This window comes from Necator americanus, chromosome I (genome assembly GCF_031761385.1).
Source record: "Necator americanus strain Aroian chromosome I, whole genome shotgun sequence".
NCBI lineage: Eukaryota > Metazoa > Nematoda > Chromadorea > Rhabditida > Ancylostomatidae > Necator > Necator americanus.
Window position 1 is genome coordinate 28,615,992 of NC_087371.1, and position 23,458 is coordinate 28,639,449.

The following is a 23,458-nucleotide window of genomic DNA, read 5'->3' on the forward strand; positions in this document are numbered from 1 at the left end:
TGATATGTTACCGTAATTTTCTAATACTTATCACCCTGTAATCTTTATACCTAGTATCTCGTTTGGATTAGATTACCTCAAACTCCATTTCTTCACGGATTTCCTAAAAGAGCACAAAATTTTCCAAAATTTTACAAAATTTTCTTGCAAGATGATATTCGAAGAATTTTCAGCACAGCTTCAATAACAACAAATGACACTTACTTTACTGTTCGCCTCGTATTTGACGCAAATCATTTTTGTGCTTTACAAAAAAGATGTTCAACGTCATAACATCGGTGAAAGAAAGTTACACGTGCGAAAGTCTCACTCCTCTCATTCAGATCCATCATCTTCACCCACTTGTCCTCGCCTGTCTTGTTCTTCTTGAGGACCGAACAGACAGAAACTACTAATTCAGACGATAAACAATAGATAAGAGGATAAGCAATATTATTTCCTGAGTCCCCGCAGCTGTTGACTTAATTTACATGCAACTGGGTCCCGTTAAAGCAAAACATTTCATCCAATGCAAAAAAAAGAAAAGACCAAATCCATAGCGGCACCAGGACCTACAGATCAGATACCCGTGACGGCACTAAACTGGACGAATTGATAGATAGTCATGTAGAATAACAGAACATTTGTGTTTATTTAGCAATTTACATGTGTACGAAGAAGAATAGTTGTAAACATAAATATAAACATAAATATAATTTGTGGTTATATATAGTGTATAAACTTGCGATAGATCAACGCTATTGATGTGGGTTTCGTGATCTCCACACAAGAAAAGACAACCACAATGAATATCTTACAAACTATTTGATTTATTTCTGTAAATAATTAGTGTAATTGAATTAATTAATGCAATTAATGTAATTGTTAAAATTTATTACACATGAAGTATCGAATAAAAGTTCTGGCCCTGTGAGGTAATGTAATTTGAGAGCGAGAAAAGGGAAAGGGAAAAAGAAATGTTATAACTAAAATATTTTAATATTATTCCTAATATAATTATTATATAATTTTGCTTTACTCCAAATTAATTAATTAATTAATCAAGCATTAATTGGCTCAAGTAAATATTAATATAAATGAAAGGTTGCGGAGCCGAGGTCGAAGGTAAGCAAACGTGAGAAAATTGCAAATGAAAAAAAAAACTTCATCATTTGTTCTCTTGTTTATGTATTCCCACATCCCGAATTCATGGATTAACGAGTTGGTGCAACGTTTTTTTCACCGTTGAAATTAGGCCTCTTGAGAATAGAAAACAACTGAAGCATTGTGGATGTATTCCGGGGGAAGCTTCAAACGAACCTCGATCCGATTTTTTCTCTTTTTTCTCGTCACGTTTCGGTTTCGCTGCTGTTCCGGTGAACAACATTGTATATCGTTGTGTTTAACGTCGTCGTTGTCGCTCAAAAAATCTCTACAAGCTACAACAAAAATCTAAAACACATCGATGTGCTTCGACGACGTGATCGACTCGATCTGGAAGAAGTACACATATATACATAACGGATGGTTGCAGTCAAACTAATGGCGCTGCAAACGAAAATCATTCGTCTGTTCTCGGTTCTCGGGGGGAAAAAAACGAGAGAAAACATGAAGAAAGGATTAGGAGACGTGTGTGGTCATCGTAATGTTGAACGTTGCGATTCTTCTGATGCTACTTTATGTCCATACGCTAATAATCAGTGAAAGCCAACAGCAAGGATTTTTTTGCAAGGATTTTCCAACAAAAAGCTCTGGATCATATTTCTGTACTGTACAAAAAGTTCTTCCGCTTAGAAGGACCCTGAGGAGAAAATTGATAGAATTTCCTGCGGAGGAACGTGATGCGACCCGGCGAACAAATGAATAAATGGCGGTTCAGTGATGATCTCACGGATGATTAGTTGACAATCAACGTTTCAGAGATCCTCTAAGGTGAAATGGCGCAAGCGAAACGAACACCGCTGGTGGAGTTCGTTCGTCTTACAGCCTAACCGAAGCCGACCCATGCAAAAAGGGGTTACTGTAAGAGGTTCAGCCAAGTAGAAGAAGGTCATATAGTCAAAACATTTGATGCATGAATAGACATACAGACACGCGAAAAAAAGTACAGTAACCACAATGTAGACGGTAGAAGTAGCCAGGCAAACGAATATCTCTAGATTTGCGGGGGTTCACGGTGATGTGGTGGTGATATGTATTGCAACATTACGGATTGGCTCGAGTCTCAACGCAAGCAGCAGCAGCAGCGGCGGCGATCCACGAGCGAGCCCGAAGGCGTGTCCGACATCAGCTGTTCCGAGCAGAGTAAAAAGCGACTTGGTGGCGTACCGAGCGTACTCACAATCATCACAATGTCCGTCCGGTCTCCTCCTGGACAAAATGTGCGTCACTTGTGTATGGGTAAACCACAAAAATACCAGCAGTCCCTAAAGATAACGACATAAGTCCAGGAGAGTTTCGGAAGTTTAGGAAGGCGGAAGGAGCTTGCTCTTCGCGTTGGTCGAGGATAATAAATAAGTCCAAAGTAAAAGTAGTAGTAAGTAAAAAGTAAATAGATAAATTAACAATACTTCTCTGAATCTAAATTAGTAATAGTTCGCGTTAGTGCTCTTATTGCTTGAAAAATCAATTTGATTATAAGTAAATAATTAATAAATAAAAATAGGAGATAAAAATTATTTGCTTTGAAGTAATTTCTTAAGTAATGAGGTATTCATTTAGTGATAGAACTATAAAAGCAACAAAATCTAGAAACAAGTTTTTAATAACAAGAAACAGTATAAAGTAAAAGATGAGTAATAAACTGAGTAATATGAGCGAATAAGCGCTGACATACGGTAGATGAAAAAAAAGTACGAACAGAAGCTTTTTTTTGCTTGAATAACTTCAAGCCATTAAAGGGATGTACTTTTTGAATAACTTCTTGTATTAAAATAAAAATGAATACGCCTAAGAAAACCTATTATTGTTCAAAAAAAGCTTTGTAGCCCCAAAAAAACCGCATTTTTCAGAGTGTTACTCTGGAAATATTAGTATTTTTCTCGATATTTTATATTTATATTATTATATTTATTTATTTTATATTTTTAAATAATGACGAAGGTTGATGATATCAAACAACAAACGACCAGTTAAGGTAATAGGTGGAAAAAGCATATAAATTGTAAAATTACGTGAACTGAACGTGAACTGCACGTGAACTATTTCTCTTTATGTCGCACTACAGTAAGAAAAACTCGACTAAACTAAACCGAGCAAATAGCGAAACTCTCCTAACGCTGCAATTTCAAAGAATAATTTTTCAAAATCTGCTCGCCTGTAATTTAAAACCACGGGCATGCGGGGAAGTTTTTGTTCTCAGGCACGTAGGTGCATGAGTGCTTCCGCTGTGGTTATTACTCGTGCAGCAACGAACCGAACACATTCACAAAGAGTGAATTCACGTTTTTCTTTCTTCCCGAATTCCTTTGATGCCTATTCTCCAAAATTTTTTTATATGATCGCCGAAATGTTTTCGATGTTAGATAAAATAGAATAGTAATATTTAGTAGCATAGCTATAATGATAGGGTAATAGTAATAGTAATAGTGATATTATAGTAACAGAAAATAATTGTTTAAAAATCTATCGTTGAATGTATAATTCCTGGTTGAACAAAAAATTATCAGTAAGTATGAGAAAATCTGAAACCAAACACTATTACATATAATCGTTAATTACATAATCGTTTTCTTTTGATTTTTTTTTTTTGAAAACTCACGAAATTTTCAACGAAACTTCCAAAGTCCGTTCGTTGCTGAGAAAAAGAAGTTTGAAATTTGGAAGAAACTTACAACTTTCTCACCGTTTTAAACGATAAGAATTTTTTTATAAGTTTATGAGTGAATTCCCTGGAAATTTAAGTAAGCAAATAATACAATGAAAATATGAAAATGTTATCAATAAACATACATAAATATAAATATAAATATAAATTAATAAATCTAGGTGTATTTGATTACTAAATCATCCAATCTGGAATCGTTCGCGGGAGTAATCTTTGCTCATTGCCTTCTATTTTCTGCCTTTTCACTATGTACTGTATTTACTATTACTGTACTATATTGTATTGTGTTTGTATTTGTACTATATTATTTGTGTTTACTGTGTTAATTCGGTGTTTGTCCTTCCCAAATCCTTTTTTTCATCCATGCGAATGAGCGTAATAAATAAATAAACAAGTAAACAAATATTCCTGTCAACAAGATGATGAATGAAGAGCCATGAAAAAAACATCAACACCAAAAAAAGTTGTTCCTGTGTTGTTATTAATTGCAAAGAGCATAGGCACAAAGTACTTGTGTCCCACAGCACATGACATCTCACAGCGGTATCCCCTCAGAAGCCGTCATCACTCAAACTCACGGCACGGAGTTTCGTTGAACGGCCAACACACGGGAAGAAAAATAAATCCACAATATGTATGTGAAACACGTCGGCGTCGTACAACGTATTCCGATCGGAAACGCTCGATGAAAAATGACCGTCATTCGAACCAGGATATGTTAGTGGACATATGTAGTGGTCGACGACTTGTTCGATTACAGGACCAGGAGCAATTTCAATGAATTGTCCGATGGTGAAAGAAAAAGAATAGCAAAAAAATAAAGGATTATAAGAACATCGAATCCGGTTCAATTCAGGAAGTCAAATACGAATAAAAATACCCACCTCGCCGAGGTTTATTGAAAATCGTTCACGGAAAGAAAAAGAGTGAAAAGTGATGGTATTTTTATGAAGTTGTTACAGTACACAATTGCAATCGCGTTCCGAGGGTATGTTCCTCTGTAGTTATTCACTCGGAGACCTTATGGGACAGCAAAAAGAAAAAAGCGATCTCTCACCTCACAATTCCGTACCGGAAATTGGTAGATTTTCTACAAACTGTCAATGAGAATGTTGTTTATTTATTTGTTATGTTATATATTAATAGTAATTTATAATTTCCACAGAATTCAATTTTTTTTTGCTTTAAGACTACCATTTTTCTCAATTACAACGAAAAGTCCTTTCATCGTGTCACGTCTAGTGGGACCTAGATATTCTAGACTCAATGTATACATATGAAATCTCTGTAAGAGATATCTCTCGTAAACTAACGAACGAATCCACGTGTCCCATCAATGCTCAAGACTTTCATTCGTTACTAGAGATTAATTGTTTGCACTAAAGACTTTCTGAAGCTGAATTTTTACGTAAAATTGAGTTGTGGGCCCACTGTGTAATAGCGGTTATTTCCTACATAATTTGATTATATTCATGTATTTTATTAGATTTTTATAGATATTTTTGTATAGAAATTTGTGCACGATCAGAAATATAGATCATCAGTCTGAAATCCTGCACAAAAGGACATTTTAATGTTTTCTTTTCTTAGATTCAGAATTGTTCGCTTTTTCCAGACAAAGACATTTGAATTAGTCTTCTACAGGTCACGTAGTGATCCTGATAATTTCAACGATTCCGACGATCCTAATTTTGCTCGCATTCCTCCAACGATATTCGCTTCCAGCGCCTGATGTGGACATGGTTTCTGGAGACTCGTGCACGGAAGATGAACACCAGAGCAACATCGTTGATCAGGAAACGTGAAGAGCTGAGCATTAGCCTAAAAACAACCAGTTCAACTCACATTTCTAAAAGAAAATAAAAAAGCCAAGGGAAAAAAGCCCAAAATGTAGAAATTTTTCTGAACAGGAAGTTTTATGAAATGTAGACATTTTGACAAAGCATCAATTATGGTGGACCACACACGTGACATTGTTCTATACCGCTGGGACACGTTTGTCCTGGTTATTTTCCCAGAAAAACAGGATCTGAAAAATTACGTTTATTATTTATCATCGCTAAGAATTTTGTGATTTATTAATTTATTAAAGTAAAAATATAAAGTCTTCGGCATATCAGTCCACTTGGGATGCGCCAACGCGTTTTACTGCAATTCGTAATCGTCGAGGTTTTTCCTATGCCTCTTGGCCTATACAATGACTTGTGGTTGCTAGCCGATGTGTCAAGTCAGTGTTTTTATTCTCCCGGACAAGTCTGATCTACAAATTTATCGCCCCAAAGGGACAATGGGTTTGATTAGCACTAGCGCGGTTTCGAACCATCGACCATGTTGCTACAATGGACCTCTAACCGACTGCGCCACACCCACGCCATAAATTTATTATTATTTAGAATTATGTTATTCTCTTGGTTTATTTTTGTTACTTTTTGTTAATCTTATTTCAAGCATGTAGAAAATATTTCACTGAACTCCTTATGGCTTCATAAAGAGACAAAATTTGTTGTGAAAGAGTAAGATAGGAAAATTTTTGATCGAATGGAAGATTTGAAAATCCAACATAATTTTTTCGAATTTTCAAGAACAAAAGCAAATCATCGCGAAGAAATGGGTTGTGGAATTAGTTGAAGCTTGATCACAGTTACTAAAAAGTAGGAAACAGTATACGTACTTGTTGATGGTTTTTTCTACTAGATTATAAGTTCTGCTGAAGAAATAGAAAAATAAGTAAAACCGAATAGTCTGTGAAAAAATAAAAAAAAAAACCAAAAAAGTAAAAACAAAAATGGAATGAAAAAGAAGAAATATAACAGTATAGAAAAGGATCGGAACCCAGTGGATGACTTCTATTCTTTTTCAGTTCCCAACTTTGTTCTCTTTCTAGAGAATACTCTCCGATTAAAGGAAATATGAATTTCCTCTTAACCTCGTAGAAGTCAATTACGTGAATTTTCTGTACATATTCGCATGCAAACTGTTATCCAGCACTTCAAATGCCGTATTTTTGCTCCATCCTCCTTAAAACACAATTAGTTGCCCAGAAAGAACTTCTAAAGCTCTTCGTATAGCTCCTTCACTCTGCACACGACACTTTTTCATCTTTACTCTCATCAAACTCATTTTCGACTATTCCAACTGCGTATCTAAAGTTTCTGGACACTTAAAAGTCCCGTGTTCAAAAAGTCTTAAACTTTTCTGATTGCTGATTTTTCGAATTTTCAAATTCGAATATTCGAATTGTAATCGATTTGGTGAAAAGTCACGTAGGGAGTGCTCTTATTTTGCTGAATGATTTTCTTACGTCATAGACATAATTCTTCTTCACCCACCACCTGCTTCCCAATCGAACTCGAACTTGCCAAATGACTCTTAATTAGTTTGAGGTTTACAACAAAAACACTCAATCGAAGATCTTTGTGCTTAAAGACAAGTGGCTATCAACACATGTACTCTGCTTTGACATTTTATTTGTTGAAAATTTAAATTCGCTAAAATTTCACAATTAAGGACATAATGAAGCACTATACCAGAAAAGGAAAATTATTATAATTCGAAAAATCTAATTGAGGCAAGCCCGTCTCTCAGCAGAATTTAGAGAAATTAAAGCCTGCAGAATTTAAAAAATATTTGGAGAATGTTTGTAGGGTTTTAACCCCAATTAATTTTTTTCAAACAAATGTTAGTCTTTTCTGGCTGCATTAAGTGGAAAGCACAACAAAAAGTAATGAAAATGTATTTCCAAGAAAACTTATTCTTATACAAGTATATTTATTACGTGCAATTCACGGGCATAAGTCAAGTATTGAATTGAAATATAATGACCGGGTTTCCGAATTGTTCGAATGTTCGAGCACATTCGGCAGGGAATTATCCAATTAGTCAGGTCAATATCGAATGAAATTTTACTATGCTAACAGGCTAGTAGTTCGCTGTTTTTTCTTCTTCTTCGTAGAAACGAACCAATACTAGGAAGCTCGCAATTGAGGAACGCCTTACCTCAAATGCTCGTACGCTTTGTAGGTCCGTTGCAATCAAAGTAAGTAGTGTTTCTGGAACTTCCTCTGAATACTTCGACATCAGAAATACCGAGAGATACCAACTGAGAACATCGAAGCTCGTCATATTTAATATTTTTCTATTTTATTTCAATCTACTTTTTTCACTTTTAATTTAGTATTTTTTATTTTTATTTCGAAAGTGTTGTTCAAGTATAAAAAGTGTCACGTTTTCGCCAGATATCCGATTTTCATCTCCTTGAAACCTCAGCCTTTCAACTTGCGTTTTCATCATCAAAATTCGATTAGTCGAACAGTCGGTTGGTAGAAGCGAAGACTACGTATGCACGAATTATTCGAATATTCGAGCATCAACAAGGTACATCTCAGCTCCACAAAAATTAGGATATTTGATTTTAAAAAATGATGAAAAATCCCCGAAAATCCGACATATTTGAAAAATGTTCTTGTTTGGTGTCTTAAAAGTGACCGAAAACCTGGATCCACTAGTGGTTTATCATTAGGGTGGATGAAGCAAGAGACATGCAATAATTTCAAAACCTACGCCATATTTCAGCGTCATTGGCATACCTTCCTAACCGGTTCCAACAACCTCAGTGTCAGTCATCAGCAATAGTGAACAAGCTCAATATTTTCGACTTAAAAAATAGATTACTTTACCTGAGATCTACATTTATCCATTTTTCACACAAAAATATGTACGAACAAATGTACAGATCCAAATCCACTACTTAGAGTTGTTTAAACTTTTTAGTCATTTTGTTAAAAATTACTTCGGAGTGTCTTATTACTTACTAAGCGTTATACTCACAACGTAATTCTTGCTATTCAAATAAGTGAACGGACCGATTTTTCCAACGTTCAAATATTTGAGCGAATAGAGAATTCTCACCTATCAAATACCCGAATGCTACGATTTCTCATGATCTCGAACATTGGGTATTTGCAGTAAGAGATTACACAAATATTTGAAATATAAGTGACGTGCCCGCACTTCCTCTAGGTCAGAACGCTTGCTCGGTCCTTTCTTGCACTTCTGCTTATGGTTTTCATACCAAATCACAGTCAACTTAGATTTTGTTCCAAAGTTAGCGGAATTCATTCAGAGAAACTACGAATTTTAACTAATGAACTACGAAAATACATAAAACTACGAATTTTGGTCTGTTTCTCTTCAACGTTTCAAAAAGGTGGGATGTTCCAAACCTCAAATAAAACTTCTCTATTAGAGTGCCTACGAGGTTTTTATTTGATGGATTAGGGTGGGATTTTGATGGCTTAACGTTTTGGATTTTTCTACGTCTTCATAGGCCCAAATAGAGGTTGACTGAAGTATGGAACATTTATTCTGTCAAGTGCCTCGTTAAACTGGGTCAGTGTTTCGATATTCTTTCGTGGTAATGAAAACAGAAACCATATACATTCAGGATAGTCTTACGCAGTATTCCAACGATTCTGCGCCGCCCAGTGTAGAAACAAATGAGTATTGTTGTGTAGAATCACCAGCGACGATATAACATTTGGTCTATGTACGGAACATCAGACAGAGGTCGCAGAGCGGTACAAGTGGCAAGAGCTTATTCGCCGACAAGCATTCATTCTTATTATTTGTTGGATGTTGTTTTTATAAATCCAAAACCACCAACGCCTTTCTTGCCAATAACTCCGTTTCGTGGTCCAGCATAACACATTTATCATCATAATTGTCTCCGTTGTGTGCCTCGTATCTGTGCCATATAAATGGTGTAGCGCTCCTACACCGTTTTCCGGTATGTTCAGTAATCCTCATCCCAAGTAATCCTCATTCCTATCTTTTTTCGTCAATGTAAATTTCATTAAAGGCAGCAATGCAATGCCACGAATATGACGTGGTGAAGGAATCGGCGGGAAAATCCAGAGTTAGGGTAGTCGATTGGGGGATCAGGAGTAGTTCCGCTCATCTTTCCCTGATCGTCGTAAGAAATGGCGTGGCAACAGCTTTGGTTATTACGAGGTACGTTAGAATGCTCCTCTATGCACACCTTCCAGTCTCCTTAGCAGCCTAGTCCTTGGTTTTACTCGAATAAGCTGATAAGAAGATATCACTGATCGTCGACCGATCACACATGGATGCAGTGTTTGAGTAGGAGAGGCGCGCTCTGAACCCGCAATCTACAACCTCATCTCTAGCTTTTCCCGAGGATTCCCTCACCACGTCAGATTCGTGGGATGCTTCCTTTAAAGGCATCACCCCACGAATCTGAGGTGGTGCAGATTTTAGGTGGAGTATTCTTATAAAGGATAGTAGATTATGGAGAGCAGGTTGATTCCGTCCATTTCTTCCTCATTGCCGTAAAACACGACCCGGAAGATTCTGCACCACACAAAGCTGGCGCGTTCCAGTCAAACTCCTTGTAGAAAATAAACAATTAGGAAGAAATGGACAGAATCACCCTCCACTCCATAATCTACTATATCTTGTAAGAATACTCCACCTCGAATCCGTACCACCTCAGATTCATGGAGTGATGCCTTTAAACATCAATGACTCCATCAAATGTATTAGCCCCATTTGTGCGAAGTCGCCTGCTTTTCCTTGAGGACAACTACCTGATCTTTTTTCTCATATTTCACTATGCCATATCTGTCGTATAATCTATTTCTAACAAAACGACACTTCATGTTCGCTTTAGTGATATTTACCAGGATAACTATGCTTGAACAGTGCTGCGTTGAACAACAGCACTGACACAGTCACAAATAGAGAAAGGGGAAGTGAAAGTTTTCTTTGCTATTTACAGTGCAGGTTGTTCGCTGATGCGAACGCGCTGTATGGCTGTTGGCAAATGCGATTTTCAAGCTATTCTTCGTGGTTTCTGATGTTCTTGGTGGCCAATGCATAATATATTGGCACTTCTGAACATATTGCGAATCATAGTGCGTTTGACTGACTTGAATGCAATCAAAAGTGCATTTAATAAGGTCTTCTTGCAGCTTTCTTTGCGATACTCTAACAAACACTTCAACATTTCCACTAGAAAAATTTATTTGCATGTCAGAGTAGAGAAGAGAGCTTTTTTTTTCGAGTTTCTCGTGTAAGGCCTACGCGACTGTTGGCTAGTTATTCGGAAACACTTATTCATTTCCGACGGCGTAGATGTTATGATGTGACAGTCATCGATGTGTCCGTAACATATTAATTGGTGTACACGACAGCACAAGTTCATCAATTCTGATCATGAAGCATATTGGCAGCATCCGTGCAAGTCTTTGGCCCATTGGTAACCTTCTGAATTGTGAATTATTTCTGTAGATCACCTGAAAATGTTGCAAATTAAGCATTCCTTGATAAATGGGATTACACGAATTTTACTAAGGTCATATGTTTCCGTGTTGTACTGTGTGAATCTCAGAGAGACAGAGAGAGAGCACTTGGTGCTTCGCTGTTTGTTCAAATTCGTGTTAGGTCTCATTAAAAGACACCATTACCCATCAATTGCCATCAATTCTCGCACTACGTAAACGTTCAAGGAAATGGTGCGTTTTTGACAAATGAGCGGCAAACTCTGACTCACAATTTTTTTAAGGAACCATAAAATCCTATCCGTTTGTGCTCCTACACAACTTATTAATGGTCGGATTTTAGACGCTACCGGTGATGTTGAGTGCATCTCATTGGGACCCAGTTTGAACGTTTTGATGGGGCCATAGGAAACAAGAGAGTTCGTTTGGTCTGTCTCTCTCTTTCTTACAAATCGTCCATCAAGACCAGCAAATATAAGTAAATCATCCATAAATCATTCAAACGTTGGCAGTACAGAACGAATTATTTCTCTTCTACGCATTCCCGACTCTTATCGCTTAATGAAAGGGGCATGTTCCGTCCTGCCGTTGTTCACAGATCACTGTAAAACCCTATGACGATTATGAGAGGACAACAGCTAAGCAAGTAGAACTCTGAATTTCGTATCTGTTTCGAGGATTGTTTGAGGTTCTTTGTAAAAATTACACGAAAAAGCTACACGCGTGACACACTTTCAATAACACCAGCCCCGATTAAGTAATTTTTCTTCCAATGATTTGCCTTATAACAAACTTCTACTCTTATCTATACTTCTGCAACCTTTAAAAATATCAGGCTGTTTTTCAGTACCGTAGAAACAATCGGAAATTGCAAAGTGGGGAAAAAAGACCGACAATCAGATAGCGTTCGCTAAAATTTTTGGAGACTCAACAGCACTTTGGAACCAGCAATACACTAACTTAGTGCACTGTTCCAAGAAACCTATACGCAGATCGTAAAAATGTAGTTTGGAATCACAGCAGAATCTAACAGTTTATCTGTCTCTCTAAAAGGCTGGGGAAAATCACACTATATCGAACTAACTGGTGTTCTGCTTTTATCCAGGAAATTCCGGGTAATCTCCTAATGCTATCCAGTGCTATCTCTCTGAGAGGCTGGGGAAAATCACACTATATCGAACTAACTGTTGTTCTGCTTTTATCCAGGAACTTCCGGGTAATCTCCTAATGCTATCCAGTGATTTAATCTTAACTGTAGATGAAAATTCCACAACTAGTTATATCTGTTCGATAGCTGTGTAAAAATATCTCCAGCCTCTTCTATGTTGATTTATAAGAACCCATTAAATTATGCAAGAGATTTCATTATGGAATACTTCAACCTGGATGTGTAACGTATATCCTACCTCTTTTCATGAATATCATTATAGCGTGTTCCGGACAGAGTTCTAATACCATCCTATACCATTAGACAATTCCAGAAATATTCATTGTTTGTATAACAAATAGCTAGCCTCTTTATTATATTGTGCAGGAAAAAAGAAAAGTTGCCAGATCAGATTCGATAGCATAAAGAATAGGCTACGAATAGGGTGGATGAGTGATTCAATCCTCTTCGGAAGGAACAGGTCAAAACACAAAAAAAGGCTAAGGAACGAGGAACACCGGTACAACTAACGAGGCGCGAACAGGAAGATACATCCAATCAAAAAGTGGAAAGTTACGTAAAATGAGGTCTTATCGGGAAACACACCAACTAAAATAGAGTATGGACATTGACGAACTTCAGTCCAAATGAGTGTTGACTTCCTGGGCAGCGTTTCGCAAAGCTGAAATGCGAAGAATTGTGTGAGGAGGTTAGCTCCACACTCAAATTCCTGACTCTTTTTTTAAATATAGTATCAAACGACCTAACACGTTTTTTTTATTTTAAATATAGTGTCAAGCGACCTAACACGCATCTCAAATGCAATTGAAATCGACATCAAAAACAACCTTCGTAACATAACGGGCTGCAAGTAAAATCATCATCAAAAGCAAACTTTGCAAAAAAAAAAAATGGAAAAAAATGTAGAAAAATGACTGCTCCAAGACATCACTACTCTCCAGTAGCTATAGAAGTAATCTTAAAGTCAGCGAAATTCCAGCACCTGTACAGAATTTTGCACACTGCAAAGCGAAAGTGACTGAAAGCTATGTGCTGTTTGTATAGCTTATGTGTCGATTCGCTGTCTGCAAATCCTACATCAGATCTGACATTGATTACATGAAAATGCAGTGAAGTCGTTTAAAAAAACACTGCAAAAATGATACACATTTCAGAAGTTCCAGCGATGCTGAAGTCATGTTTTATGGAAAGTTCCAAAACTGGAAGTTATAACTGGCGCACTAACACCCACTAATTGTGATGCATGCGTAGCAAGTAACTTTAACAGCGAGAACAAAGACAAAGGAAGCGAGTTCCCAGGAAATTCTCAAGTTCACGACAGAATATTTCCCGATCAACTGTACACCTCTTAGATGAACCACTTTCAAGACACTAATATTAGCATGGATAGAGCGAAAGAAAAGGGTGATCTATGATGTTTCAAATATAATATATAATCAATTGTAGTTAATTGTGGTTTCAACTAACCATCTCTTGCCTTATCTGCGAGATTCCCAACGCGCTGATCGATTGAAGTGTGGTGTTTCATTACAACAGGCTTAATCATCCTGAAATAAGGATGTGAATTAAGAATATATTATAACAGTCACCACAATGTAGCAGCTCACTTGTGGTAGACCTTGGAAGCTCCAAGAGTGGACGGCAAGTAGAGCCAAAGAAGAAACAGGGACTTGAACAACCAATACACTGGGAATACTGCTACAATCTGTTGAGAGAAGAACTCAACAACAGATAAAACAGCAAACACAACCCTGAAAGGATTATATAACCAAGTGTCGCACCAAGTGAAGCAGAAGAAGTGCAATAGTATGACTGTCTATGAGGCCTTGTGCAACTGCGTAAACGATTGCGCTCGTAGTGGATCGTCGGCGCTCTTATAGAGCCTACAGTGCAATTGAAGTCATCGAGGGTCTCATCTCGATCGCAACTTCCTACGCAATTGCGCCGGGATTCAGTTTTTTTTTTTTTTTTGACCTGACTGTAAATCACTTTATTCGTATTCCTCAGCGCTGGCGCTCTCAAATTCATAGTTCAAATAATCTAAGATTTGAGAAACAAGAAAAAAGAATTCCAAAACTGGCGCAAAACACACACACACAAGAATGTCATTATTAGTAAGTACAAAGACAAGCGAAGTGCTTGATGGGGGTAAGTCTAACTTTTTTAGATGCACATACATTCGCTTCCGAATGCATTTAATTGGCTGAGCGTGACGCGTTGGGAACAATGTAATCTTTTTCTCTGTTTGACAAACATTCGCTCTTTCCTCTGCCCTGCTCTAATAAAAGAAGTATTCCAGTTGATTAGATTGGTGCGGAATAGATAAATATGTTGCAACTGTTGTTGTAAAAACAAAGCACAAATTTAACGAAAAGATAAAGCGACATTTGTTTGCTTCTCTAGTAGGAACTGCAAAAAAAAAGTGTAGTGAACGATTATGCTTCATTGTGAACAAAACGAAACCTTCATCCACTTTTTCCCCAAAACAGGAAAGGCACGATGGCGCCTTTCACTTAGAAAATATAAAAATTTTTTCCGGCGGATGGAGTTGTTAATGAAATCGGCTCATTTGATAAATTTCGTTTGTTTTTCGTCTGTTACTTTCGAGAGAAATAAAAGACCTTCGGTTGTTCCTCATTATCTTAGGACGAAGACCGTATACGAACTTACGAAAAGTGGAGGTGAAGAACACCTGTTTCTTCATATCTCGCCAATGACAAATGACTTTGTCACAAATGATTTACATATTACAACTTAGGGGTAACTAGGTGGGGTGGCTGTCTGACAAAAGCCGGTCAAAATTAAAGAATAACTTGTTTCTGGAAGCTATCCAAATCCCGTGCCAAGATTACTATAAGGTGCTATAAATACTGTTTAGCAACAGAGGACAATGCCGCCAACCGGCCTGCAAGTCATTTTTTTCTTCATTCTTAGTCTCGTTAATCAGATTGTTGCTAGACTTCTCTTGATATAAAAAATAACCTAAGAACCACAAGTGAACAAACCCACAATCATCTTCATAAATGAAGATTTTCCCTTGGAATTTATTATAACTAACTCCAATTCCCTCGCTCTTTATTGCTGAAAATGGGGAGTTCCCATCACCTGATAGGGTCAGGAAAATTAAATCAGGTATCGATGAAATCTACCAAAATATTCCTATGTATTCACTGGTACACAGAAGAAATTCTATTCACTAACCAGTACGTGAGCCACTGTGTGTCATCCTCCTTTGTTGATGATTCGATTGCCTTTACACTGAAAAAAGTACTTTCGAGGAACTAATTCCATTACAGTGAAAAAGTGTGCGCAACTATGACACACCTCACATAAGCTGGATAGATGAACCCCATAAAGTTGCAAACAAGCTGTGCAAAGTGACCGAAGACTAAGTACAGGGCTTGCATGGCAGCAACACCTACAAGCAAACAGAAGTGTTTGAATGAAAGAGCAAAGTGAAGCACTTTCGGGTGTCGGATGTTTTGCCGTACAGTCGTATTTTAAGCAAATAATCAATGGCTGGAACGTACTAACCAACGTTTCTAGCCTAATGAAATCTATTTTATTTTGACATCTAATATAATTGAGCACTACTGAATTGGCTTACACATTTACTGAAACTGCTTCCTTTGTGATTTAGTTATGATCAGACTCCTTGATTTTCCTTCATTCGTTTTTTCTTTTCAGAAATTTGTTCAACAAAATCTACTAGCCACTAGCATAAAAGTAGTATTTATACATAAATTCTTGAGACAGCTAACGCTAATATATTCTTTAAGAGAAAGTTGCGTGCGAATTTTCTTTTCATCTTGTTATCTCTAGCCATTTTCAGAATGCTATGTATCTTTTGTGAATCGAAATAGACAGAAAATAGGAGAAAACCCTAGATGAAATGTGCATTACACAGAATTTGAAGACTTAAAATGATGTCACACGACTTTTTATCGTCGATATTCTGCTAATGTACAAAGTTTTACATCAAATTTATTTAAAAAGAAAATCCTAATTGGAAAGGGAATTAAAACGAGAGCAATAAATTTGCATATGTTATGTAAAGCATACAAAGTACAGCCTAAACATGCGTGTTTTGTTATGCAGCAACAATGGTTTGTTCATAATGAAAGTTAAGGTCTCGTTAGCTTAAATTAACTTCTATTTCATGTGTAATCCTTCACAACCTAACTCATGAGGTGTAGTTGCAAAACCTCGAGAGAAAGGTAAACATAAAAATTTAATTAAATGTGATGCAAAAAGAACACAGTGTCATTGTTAAATTATTCGCTTTAGTAGCGTACACGGAAGAGATCACAAAGAAGTCCATATATACATCCCTTTTCAATAGCAGGATCAATGAAAAATTATCTCAAAACATACCGAGAACAATATGCAGTCTTCTAACTCCTGTCTTCTGTTCAATTGAGGCAAGAACATTGTTCACAGGTCCTTCACCATGAAGTTGCTTATCAACGTCGTCAAGAACTTTTTGGAATTGTGGTGGAACTGACATTTTTCTAAACACAATAACTAGAATAAAGGCAAAATTGAAAAAAGCACATAAATTTTCGTCCATTTGATTTTAAACTAAGTCGTCAAACTTTCAGAGGAAAAACTAATTAAACAACAACACTAACAACTAACATAACTTTTATAAAGGATGAGACTAAGGAAAAAGTGATGGAGGGGAGATTGAAATGATGACAATATAGGAAAATATGGGGAAGACCGAGTCCGGTTCTTCATATACTTCCTAGGACTGTTCATTCATAGTTACTGAGAGCGATCTTGAAGTTAATACGAGTAAATTTAATAAACGTGGGAAACTTCGAATAACGTAGAAAAAAGTCCGAGTTTCTTCAATAGAACCACATAGAAATCCCATAACACGCAGCCGGCATAGAACACGCCTTTGTCCCTCTCTGAGTATCAAACCTTGAAGGCCAAAGGCACGTCGCGATCACTTCCACATCAACTATTTCAAAATGAACCAACGGAAAACATGCAACGGAGATGTTGATGTCCGATACAGTACTGGTTCGGTGGAATTTAGAACAATTACCGCTTTTAGATGTTGGGCATCCCGTTGAAAAAGTCATTTTGACTCGTAGTGATATCAAGGACATTAGATTTCAATTCGAGATCCATACATTAATGCTGAGTGTTTCAAAAAGAAACTATAAATGATCGGAAAGACTTAGAGATTTATACGCTTCAACTAGAAATAACCTCTTAGGAATTTCCCACATAAGAACGTTACATAGAATAAAATTTCTAAAATATAAAACCAAAAAGAGAAAACAATGACGGAGAGGAGGAGGACAGAGAGGGAGAGAGAAAACAACAACGGCAGCGCAGCCTTCGGCGAATCGATAAGTTCAAAAACGGTCGAGTTTTTTGAGTACACCCGCCTTCACAACGAAATTGGACAGAGCCGGCCTTCGCAAAGACCTCGCCTATTTATCACTAAGGCGCAAGTTTCCCAGGAAATTCTCGGGACCTACACCTCTGGATCTTTGGAATTCACGCCTCTAGATCTCTTTAGTGCCGTAAATAATTGCATAGTGATCTATGTAATTGGATGTGAATAGAAATAGAACAGAATGACTACGGAACACTAACGAGAACAACAGAACTTACTCCTGACGTAGTGGCATTTTCAAGAGAAATGAAACTAACCACGGACCGTTATTTGTGTGATAACATCACGAAATTACCAGTAAACATAACTTGTAGTCAACTAGATCACGTGCTCTTCTTCCTTATCTCTTTCCTAATCGTATCTCGACACTTAACATGTCATTCATAGTAAAAGAATGACCTCCGTTCCTAACAAAAAAAGGGTGTACCGTATCTTTACGCCTCCTTTAGCCTAAACGATAGTCATTGGAAAATGCACAAGGTCTCTTCCAAGAGGAAAAAAGAAAAGAGGAAAAGAGGATGTATGGCGCGCATCGCGTTTCAAAATAGGAGGATAACGGCTTAGCGGGAACCGTACAGTAATAAAAATAACATACATTGAACACACACCACACTCAGATCGATTCTCTCCATGGTCGACGTCAACTAATTATATTGAAACAGGGCTCACAATCCATGAATCATGTGCTTTTATGTTTCGCCGCAAGTGTCACATTGTCACAGTTCTGAGTCCGGGGATGTGCTTTAGTGAAATTTCAACTTTTATTAATTTACCAGTTAGTTGCGTGGATTTTGGGGAGCACTGCCCTTTACGAATTAACAAGTCAATTCGCTATACTGAAGGCGGATTTCGAGGGGATTTTCGAGTTCTTCGAGTGGGTCTGGTTTACTAGTTTACTAGTTTAGTTACTGTTACTTGTCCAGAACTTACTTGTTACTTGTCTGGAGCTTAAGATACCATAGGATAGATTATTCCGTGGGAGGGCGAAGTTTAGCTGCGAGGAGGGAGGGGGGATTCTACCGCGCTCCTATTTCTAGAAGTGAATAACTACGTCAATCGGAGTCCTAAAACCTAAGCATTAGTCTTAGAGAGTCTATGACGTATAGGATAAAGCTACCAGGAGAAAAAAGGAAGATAGAGCCTCTAGAGATAACAACCCGACAGAGTGGGACCCTCCCAACAACACTTCGACGAAAACGAACAACAGCAAGTAACGGTGGTAGCAGGGGTCTTCACTAGGTCCTATACGCTGCGCTCCTCCGCACCGCTTCGAGCGCAACCGCTTACGCAACTGCATAGTGCTCCATGTCGTTTTGACCCGACTTCACGTATTTGAGAAAACTACTTGCACATCCCCACAAAAGGCGGACATTTGGACACGAAACTGGGACAACATAAAGCCTGATGCGACTGGCAGAAGCCGCGACCGAAGTGGCGCGGTGGAGGTAGTGGCTGCTTCGATCAAGCTGGGACCTTACTCATTTCAGCAGTCCGATTGCAGCAAACAAAAATTCCGCCTCGATTGCACCCGCTGGCCGCAGCGCGCCACTTCGAACGCCTTTGCTTACGCAACTGCACCCAACTTCAGCCCGTTTTGACTAGACTATACATTTTGGTGGTCAGAATCACCTGATTCGTGGTGCAGTTGCGTGCACGACTGTGCTCGGAGCCTGTGGATGCGGTGGCTAGGTTTCGACCAGTTCCGTAGTCCTTCGCTTGAGTTAGCGAGGATTCCACGGCGAGCGCAACCACCTACAGAATTCCCTCCAACCCGGGCTACACCGTGGTATAGCGATAAAACTTATTGCTAACCTAATGCTACTCCAAAAGAATGTTCTTTCTAAAATTGTCGTATTTCCCCAGACGTTGCGGGCTCTCGACTCCTAAGGGGATCGTTCTTGATGTCTTGAATTCTTATACTTGCAGTGTTATTTACGAGTTTTCACTGCGGCACTTACAAACTACGTTCTGATTCCTCACGCTTTGAAGGGCCAGTCTTGTTGTGTAAAATTCAGGCGAAATTCTAGTGAGCTCTATTCCATCTTGTTTTTTTTTTTTATGGCACACCTGCAGGTGTTTTCAACAAATAAATAAATAAATAAATAAATAAATAAATAAATAAATTCCTGAGTACTAGCGGATCGTACTTAATATCGAAAATTAGCACGAGCGTCATCTTTAAGAGAAGCATTCAGCGATCGCAGAGTGGAGTGACTATCGAGAATGCTTTGACCTTATTTTCCTGCTAGGCCGAGAATCCGAATAGTCCAGGTCTAGGACCAATGTTGGTGGGCAACGAGTCTGACGTACGGATTCGCCTATAGATAGGTAGAGGATAGATCTATTTGGCCAGCTGTTTTAAAAATCAGACCGTTGTTTAGTGACATTATTATCCGGACATCTAAAAACATCCAACACTACTCGCATCCAACACTAACAAGTAAGCTTTTCTCAAGTCAGAACAGAATGACACAAACTTAAGAAAACCGCATTCCATTGAGGTTTTTTTTTCGTTCAAACAACCTCTCTTCCCGTGCACTTTTCGCCATCAGTGCGTGCGCGGTGGAAGGACTGCATACTGCGAAAAATCAACTAGAGTTCACCCCCACATCCGGGCAATCGATGGTTCGACACCGCCAAAGCTGACAGTTTCACGCCTCCAAGGTTCAAAAATTGCTGCAAGGCTTATTTGTATTTATTTGACTATTTGACTTATTTGAAGATAATGACACTGACCTAACATAATCGGAAAGAAAATGAAGCTCGGTGCAGTTGCGTAAGCAGCTGCGTTCGAACCTACGCAGTGGAGTTAACGGTTGAGATCCGGGTGGGACCATCGCGAAAAGAAACATTTTGTAAGACAAGTCAAATTAATATTGGAGATGAAATAACTAAATATTCAGATGATCATCTTTGTGTACGTCACGATAGCGAAACGACTAATTGATGAATATCGATCCAGATTGATGTTCACCGCTGGACACCGACTTCACGACTTACCTTGAAGTATAGTAGGGTCAAAACGAAAATTCCAATTCCACAAAATGGTGCTAGCAAGGGTTCCCCTAGATTCTAACCGCTTCGTACCGCCGGACCGCTTCGAGCGCGACCCCTGACGCAGCTGTGCTTCGTGTCGTTTTGACTCGTTCATATACTGCAACCTTAGGACTGGACGAATTGTGAGAGATAAAGTATCTATAAAACGAACCCGCAGATCACCCCACCCCCGTCGTATCCAGCAATAAGGTTCGAAGCGTGGTTTGCAGGTGTCAGAGCGAAAAGCGGGGAGCCCTTCTTGGGTCCGGAAGTCATGTCGATCAGGAACACAAGCCTGATCGATTTATCCAACGAAACAACTCTTTACATGAATAGGGCCGATGAAATCTAAGGGCAGGAGTTGGATTAGTGGTGAAAATGCCAAACCAGACATCACAGCAAACCAGAAGTGATAGATTGGTTCCGCCTCGCTGGTCGGCAGGCAAGTTAAGGACGATTCATATCCCATGAGAGCAAGAACTGCACTTTACCTCGATGACTATTCGAAATCACAAGTTTGGTACTAGAAACCATACCAGCACACTAAGAGCGATGCCGTGGAACCTTCAGAACCGTTCGAACCTTCTATAGGTCACGATATTAAAGGACTATTACATTACATACGGTTACGAAAGAGCTGAGCAAAGAAAAAAGTAGGAAGAGACGCCAAAGGATTGTTTTTAAGGTCACTTTTTTCGCAAATAGGTTAGTAGTTTCACATTTCGAAGCAACAACTGATGTAGACGAAAAAAAATGCAACTGCAGAACACCGAAGAAAATTACGGGAAATCCTTCAAGTTTCAGATCTCATAGCTTGGACATTGGAAGAAGCAAAACAGTCTGAATAATGCAGGAGCAGTATTCGTGATGGTACACGATCTCACAGAAAATTCCAGATAAAAGAGTATTCCTTCTAGAAAATGTCACGATCTTAATATAATGGAACCCTTTACCAGGACTGTTTAATTCTACTCATGTACTACACACGAGAAAAAATAGTGAAAAACCACAGAAATAAGAAAAGCAAAAAGAATTAGGTCCCATTAATTTCTCTTATACTGTACATTCATATCTTGTTCAAGAAATGTTCCGAACGAACTCAGGATATGGTGAAATACAGTGCCTCTCCATTAGATATTGCCTCTCTGACATTCCCCATGAAGACCGCCCTCAAAATTTGTGGGGGTGGGAGCGCTGGTCCGACTAGAGGGCCATAAAATATTTTTATTTATTATTTTTGATGTCAGCGCTATTTCATTATTATTTCATTCCATTTTTATTTCATTATTTCATAATGTTTATTTCGTCTTTATACGAAAAATCAAGATTCTTTGTAGAGTGTACGGAAAAAACCGTAGGGATCGTAGTATTGAACCTTTCTCCGACAAAACGACTGTAGTATTACTAGAGCGAAAAATTAAGAGAATTAGCTTCTCAGATAATTTCAAATGCAAAGAATCTCAGATTATAACTGTGTGACAAAAAGCTGAATGAGAAAGTGTCTATATTTATCAAAAATTCTGGATATACCTAGATGACAAAAATGAAAACAGTAAAACTTGGGGTTGAATTTTTGGTTATAATGAAACGATAAATAAATGGAAACCGGATGCACTAACAGTTTCATACTGTCAGGTATCACATGGATTTCAGGTGGACCATCGAGAGAGAGAGAGAGATATTTCTAGAATTTCAGAGAAAAACGAATTCAAGCAGACGAGTTGGAAAAGGGTGACGAGCGATGACATTCAGCCTTTCAGTAAACATTGTGATCTAACGCTATGAAGATAACTTGCCTCATAGAACAAACAGTCATAGACGATTATAAAATAAAATAAAATAAAAACGAAGCAAAAGAAAAATTTTCTTTGACGTTGACGTTTGACTGTGAAGGGTGAAACTCGCAGTGTGTATCTAAGGCTTCTCCTTTCGCTCCGCTTCGTTTTCTCTGCTTTGAGCGCTGAATTTCCAAAGACTTTAACGAAGTCACTGTCTCGCAGTTGCCCGCTTCTTTGAATGCGATCATTTCGTAGTAGAACAGAGGGGATGTCATCAGGGTGAAACTACCATAAACTACAAAAGTCCATATTTCACCGCAGAAAAGCGATACTTGGGGTACCGATGGCAGAAACGAGACGATGAGTGACGAATACATATCAGAAAAATGTTTTGCACTTATTCTTTTGAAAAATTGGGCTCTTTCCGGTGCTAAATAGGGTTCAGGAATGTAGATTGCATCGTCAGCGGAAGTACGTAAAAGCAGCTACAAATCCAGAATTCGAAGCACCACTACTCTCAGTTTATCCAACGAGACAACTCCTTACACCAATAAGGTTACAAAATGAAGCGGATTTGATATTATTATAATATATTACATTATTTAGTTATTACGATTATTCGGGAATGAAGAGTTGTTTTGAAGGATAAATTTACCTTTCCTCCACCTTACGTAAATCATTTGAACAGTCCTGGCTGCAAAGACTGGGAGTGTTGAGAGTCTTATTTTAGTAAGGCTCTTCGTTCTATTGAGGCTTTTGATTCCTGGATTTGTAGTGCGTGTTCTTCTATTTTTGAATATTACGTCTCTAATTAATAGTGGACAGAATTCAGCCGGAATTCTTCAAACGCACTCCGCTTTTAAGTGCTCCAATCTGTTTGTAAACACTCAAGCGCAAACATGCTGAAAGCACGAGTATGTGAGCAGCGGCTTCTCGACTCGTTAGGCGCGTAGATCC

At 38.1% G+C, this 23,458-nt stretch overlaps 4 protein-coding genes across 5 annotated transcripts in view; 1 reads left to right on the forward strand and 3 right to left on the reverse strand.

Moving 5' to 3' along the window:
• RB195_007138 (uncharacterized protein) overlaps positions 1-1,366 on the reverse strand; it is a gene marked incomplete at both ends in the record, with an annotated part of 85,755 nt that extends 84,389 nt beyond the window's left edge. The window contains one exon of the mRNA XM_064180611.1: positions 1,300-1,366. Coding sequence (XP_064037471.1) covers positions 1,300-1,366 — 67 coding nt within the window. The remainder of the gene's footprint in view (positions 1-1,299) is intronic.
• An 805-nt stretch (positions 1,367-2,171) lies between these two features.
• On the forward strand, positions 2,172-2,489 carry RB195_007139 (uncharacterized protein; the record flags this gene model as incomplete). The annotated part of the gene is made up of 2 exons (XM_064180614.1): positions 2,172-2,360; positions 2,430-2,489. 2 exons carry the CDS (start codon positions 2,172-2,174, stop codon positions 2,487-2,489), a joined length of 249 nt encoding a protein of 82 aa, XP_064037474.1.
• Positions 2,490-5,443: 2,954 nt separating this feature from the next.
• Positions 5,444-7,882, reverse strand: RB195_007140 (uncharacterized protein; the record flags this gene model as incomplete). The annotated part of the gene is made up of 2 exons (XM_064180615.1): positions 5,444-5,626; positions 7,802-7,882. 2 exons carry the CDS (start codon positions 7,880-7,882, stop codon positions 5,444-5,446), a joined length of 264 nt encoding a protein of 87 aa, XP_064037475.1.
• Positions 7,883-12,888: 5,006 nt separating this feature from the next.
• Positions 12,889-17,922, reverse strand: RB195_007141 (uncharacterized protein; the record flags this gene model as incomplete). Of its 2 annotated transcripts, XM_064180620.1 has the most annotated exons (7): positions 12,889-12,932; positions 13,739-13,818; positions 13,879-14,022; positions 15,473-15,529; positions 15,596-15,689; positions 16,646-16,782; positions 17,906-17,922. In XM_064180620.1, 7 exons carry the CDS (start codon positions 17,920-17,922, stop codon positions 12,889-12,891), a joined length of 573 nt encoding a protein of 190 aa, XP_064037476.1. The 2 variants fall into 2 exon arrangements, with proteins under 2 accessions (XP_064037476.1, XP_064037477.1); XM_064180619.1 differs by lacking the exon at positions 17,906-17,922 and having other exon boundaries at positions 16,646-16,778.
• Positions 17,923-23,458: the final 5,536 nt, after the last annotated feature.